At 42.0% G+C, this 4,644-nt stretch overlaps 1 protein-coding gene across 6 annotated transcripts in view; it reads right to left on the reverse strand.

Annotated features, from left to right (window-relative positions):
* Positions 1–4,204, reverse strand: part of LOC106533737 (glutamate receptor ionotropic, NMDA 1) — a 46,291-nt gene extending 42,087 nt beyond the window's left edge. For 2 of the 6 annotated variants that reach the window (XM_014030163.1, XM_014030162.1), the window contains exon 1: positions 3,237–4,204. In XM_014030163.1, coding sequence (XP_013885617.1) covers positions 3,237–3,485 — 249 coding nt within the window. In that variant the 5' untranslated portion in view covers positions 3,486–4,204. The remainder of the gene's footprint in view (positions 1–3,236) is intronic. The other 4 variants (XM_014030166.1, XM_014030164.1, XM_014030165.1 and 1 more) reach the window with 3 other exon arrangements.
* Positions 4,205–4,644: the final 440 nt, after the last annotated feature.

A 4,644-nucleotide genomic window follows, 5' to 3' on the forward strand; every position in this document is an offset into this window, starting at 1 on the left:
AGTATTTTTACAGTCTTTATTTTACAGTTAAAATAAATGTTTATCAAATAAAGTCTAATGTTACAACTAAACAGGGATCACTTTAAATAAGTTTGGCGAACAGACGACTTTTCTTTTATGGTCAGCTGTTGTTGTTTCTGTTTAACAAAATAAAAACAAAACGATGATTGGTTAGAAGCTGGAGGCTCGAGGTTAAACCTGCTATGATAAAACCATTTCAGTGCATATTTTGTTTGAAAGCAGAATTCGACAGAATCTGGGATGTTTTTTCAGGCTTTTAACGAAGGCAGCAGCTGCTCGCACTGATTCAGCCTGGGCTGAAACAGCTGTTTGAAGATGAATTAAGCTCATTGATGCTTTAAATGCAGCTCGGTCGTCTTTTAACGAGTTCAACAGCTGCTCTGGAGCTGAAATGTTGAAGGGAAAAATAAAAAAAATTAATTATTCTGACCCACAAACACCGACATGAACACCAGGCAGGATCAGGTTGTTTCAGGTTTTTAAAAGGAGCAGGTTTGAGGAGGAACAGGGAGGTTGAATTAGAGGAACAGGGGGTGATGAAGTAGGGCCGTCCGAGCCTGCGTTGTTGGACGTGAGCGGTCCGTATGGTCGGGTCAGGATGGAGCTCTGGCTTCCAGGGACAGCTCGCAGGCAGAAAGTCCTCCATCTGCTGCACAAACGTCCCGCTCGCTCACTTTTAACACCTATAGGAGCTGATCTCATCCGATCGGCGCCTCCTCGGGCTTTCTGTCGACTTCACTGTGACGACTGGCGTGAGATTGGACCGGGCAGAGCTGTTCTGCGAGCCTGCATCCATTACAGGCGGTGGAGGACATGAAAGCTGCAGTTTTCTGTGTTTAGAGAGAGAAGAGACGAGCTTCACGCCTCAGCGTGCCGGGACCTCGTTTTCTTCAAATCAGGAGGATGTTCTGCAGCGTTTACGACCCGCTGCTCATAAATTTAATATAAAGTTGGTTTTTAGTGAATTAAAGCCGAGCAGCAGAAATGTGTGAAGAAAAGAAATCATCCTTGAAACACATTCAGGGTTTTTTTTTTCCAGCTTCACAGCTTCTTATCAAAAAGGTGGTGGGCACGGCTACCAAAACGTTAGCTTCACTAATCGCTAATCTGCTAAACACGAATCTTAGCTCTGCTAACGCTAAACCACTAAACAGTTAAAAGATTATTGAAAGTTATAGCTTTATAGTTAGCTATCTTAGCGTTATAACGCGAACATAGCTAACAGTCTTAGAGTTAACCAGAGCTACAGCTCCAGTTCAACCCTTTCAGAATAAAAGCATTTCTTTGATCAAGTTTGTTTTTTCATAACGTTTGAAGTTGGTCAAACAAAAAATAGCAAATACTTGCGCTATATTTTACACGTAGAAATGTTGTATTCGTTATTTAAATATTGTGTTTTATTTCTTTTTGATGCTTTTAGTTTGAAATTTGGCTGCTAAAGATGCTACATGCTACACACATCTAGCACTGCTTGTAAAAGGAGATGGTTTTCATTTAATTCGGGATAAATGGCATAAAAAAGAAGTTTAACACAAGTGATTTTTTTTTACTTTTTAGCGAGACTTAATTTAACAGAAGCTAATCGTTTTGCTAACGGTTTCCAAAGTTAGCAAAAAAGAGAATCCACTAAATGAGAAGCTACTTCCACTATTAGCAGATCAGCAGAACTTTGTCTGCTTAATGGAGATATAAGGAACAATTCTGCAAGTTTTCAGGCCCTGGACCCACTCCTGGTTCTGCAGCAGGCCTCTTGGCTAATTATAACGCCGAAACAGATGAATCAAAACGTGCAGCTTTATGATTTTATATTATTTATTTACTTCCTTTATTTAAGTCCCATTGAGATTAAAAACCTCTTTTTCAAGAGAGTCCTGGCCAAGAGGCAGCAAAAACTATACATTTACAGAGTTACACAATAAAAACACTTAATTATCGACAGATGACAATCACTGTTTGTTAAAATCTGGATAAAACTAAATTTTGTGTACTTTATTCAGGAAAAAATATGAGAAAATTTAAAATTTAAGAGCAACACTAGCTCAAAATAAAAAAAAGACTGAAAAAGTTTTATCTTTTTACAACTAATTGRGTTAATTGTCGACAGGACTCAGAAGTAAAGATGGGCAGAGGTTCCTCAGTCTACGAAAAACTGTCTAAAAYTCAGTKTTKTATAAAGTACCTCAAAATGATACTTGAGTAAAAGTACAAGTATCTTATCATAAAAATACTTTGGTAAAAGTTAAAATCTTCAAAAATATTACTTGAGTAAAAGTCTTAAAGTATCTGATATTTTTTGTACTTAAGTATCAAAAGTAAATTTCTCACACGAAATCTACTTAAGTAGTAAAAGTACTGAGTAAAAGTGAGCAGTTAGATTTTCCAAAATGACATTTATTGGGAGGTGACGTCTCCAAAAAATATATTTTCTAACRGCGTGCAGCTGTGATGGGTTGTGTACAAGCTAATACTGTCAGAATGGTATATATTTATACTTCTCATCCAACTACAATTAAATTCACTCTATAGGAGACACAGTTTATCAGGATAGTATTTTTATAAGTAATAACAACTTGAAATAAAATAGGAGTAACGACTTTCTACTTCTTACCTTTTTAAAAAATGTAGTGAGTAGAAAGTACAGATAAYTGTGTAAAAATGTAACGAGTAAAAGTAAAAAGTACGCTGAAAAATAATCACTCAAGTAAAGTACAGATAAACAAAATTTCTACTTAAGTACAGTAACAAAGTATTTGTACTTAGTTACTTTACAACTCTGCTAAAATTTTAGAATAAAGTTTTACTTTRAAGCGGAAAACTGAAATTTGACTGTTTGTTCCGGAAACCACGAGTAGTGGAACCAAGCATTGGTCCACCCTGCCTCTCTGATGGTATGGGGGTGCATTAATGCCTGAATGAGCAGCTTAAACATCAGGTTTTGGAACAAAATATGGTCAACACGACCCAGGATTGTGTTTTTTTTATAGTAAAGAGGAAAAAGAACTAGACCAAATTTCCCTCCAGAACTGGAATTCTCCTCCATGTTTAAATGTTTTTGTTTAAAGAGGAGAAACATGAATCCAATAAATTTAAAATGATCTCTTTTCTCTCATTAAAATGATAACATTTCATTGTTTCTTTGAGTCTGAAGACCTTTAACTGAGACTTGTTGGGTGGTCTGCAGTGGTCCAGGGCAGCGGTGTGTGGGAAGCCCCTACCTGGCTGGAGATCAGGTCCTCACACACCGACAGGGCCATCTGGATGGCGTTGGGTTTGTGCGTTACCGAGATGGCGGTCAGCTTGAACTTGTCCCGGCCGTAGACCAGGTTGGCCTGGTTCACGGCGTCCTTGAAGACCTGCTCGTACCTCTTCTGGCTCAGGACGGCCCCGATGTTGACGATCTTGGGCTCGCAGCCGGCCCGCGCGCAGGAGCACGAGAAGAGCACCGCCAGCAGAAAGAGCCGCATGGCGCGCAGCACCGAGCGGCACAGCGGCGCAGCTCGGTCCCTGATTGTCTCCTGCCCGGTGGCGGCGGCGGCGGCGGCTCGGCTCGGCTCGGATGGAGGCGCGCGGACACGATCCAGGTGGGCGGTTGAGCGCGAGAGGTTAGAAAAGGAAGAGAGAAAAACGCTGCTCAGTGCGGAGGAATGCGCCGGATCAGATGAGGGGACATCCAAACCGCTTCATCAGCCCGGTTTTTCCTGCACTAAAAGATAAAAAATAAATAAAATAAAACCCAAAGTGTCCCTCCAGCCTCCTCCCCGGGGTTGTCAGTCCGGTCCGGCCTGATGCCACCGCCGCGTCTCGGTTCTGGTTCTCCCGGGCTGCTGTCCTTGGTGCTGGCAGCTGTGCATGCGCGCCGCGGCGATGCTGCGCGCYCCCGCGTTATCACTGGTCTTTTTTACGCGTTGGCGTGACGCTGCTGAGGGAGCTGCTCAGATGAGAAAACATCTCCTCTTCAAACCRAACGTTGCTGCAGGGACAGCTGGAAGGGCTTTTATTAGCCGAGCGCATGCGCARTGAGGACATCTGCACAAGTTTAGTGTTCGTGAAGGTTCAGTCCAAAAAATAAAAAGTCTTCTTTATTGAATCGATGTGCTCAGAGCTGCTGGGAATCATCCCTGCAGCTTTAAAGACGCCAGCATGTTCAGCCTCCCGGGTTGCCATGGAAACAGGCTCCTCTCTACAACAAGCCCCATCTGATGAGCTCGAGCTCTCCTCCTTTCAGGCCGCGCGGGAACAAGAGTGCGAACCGACAGTGAGTTTATTCATCCCAGCAGGGAGGGAGGGGAGGAACAAACAAACAAACAAACAAACAAACAAACAAACAAACAGGATCCTCAAAGAGCTGCGGGTCAAACTGTTCGAGCATCGATTGTTTTGAATCATCTGAAGTTTGAAGACAAATCTTCATCAGGTGTTTCAATGGCCAGGTGTTTTACAACCTGTGTTTCACATCCAGGTGTTCTACTGCCAGGTGTTTCATGCTCAGATGTTCAACAGCCAGGTGTTTTTACAGTTAAGTGTTTTTACAGTTAAGTGTTTTTACAGTCAGGTGTTTCATGCTCAGGTGTTTTTACAGTTAAGTGTTTTTACAGCCAGGTGTTTTTACAGTCAGGTGTTTCA

Source organism: Austrofundulus limnaeus, unplaced genomic scaffold (genome assembly GCF_001266775.1).
Source record: "Austrofundulus limnaeus strain Quisiro unplaced genomic scaffold, Austrofundulus_limnaeus-1.0 Scaffold1011, whole genome shotgun sequence".
Lineage (NCBI taxonomy): Eukaryota > Metazoa > Chordata > Actinopteri > Cyprinodontiformes > Rivulidae > Austrofundulus > Austrofundulus limnaeus.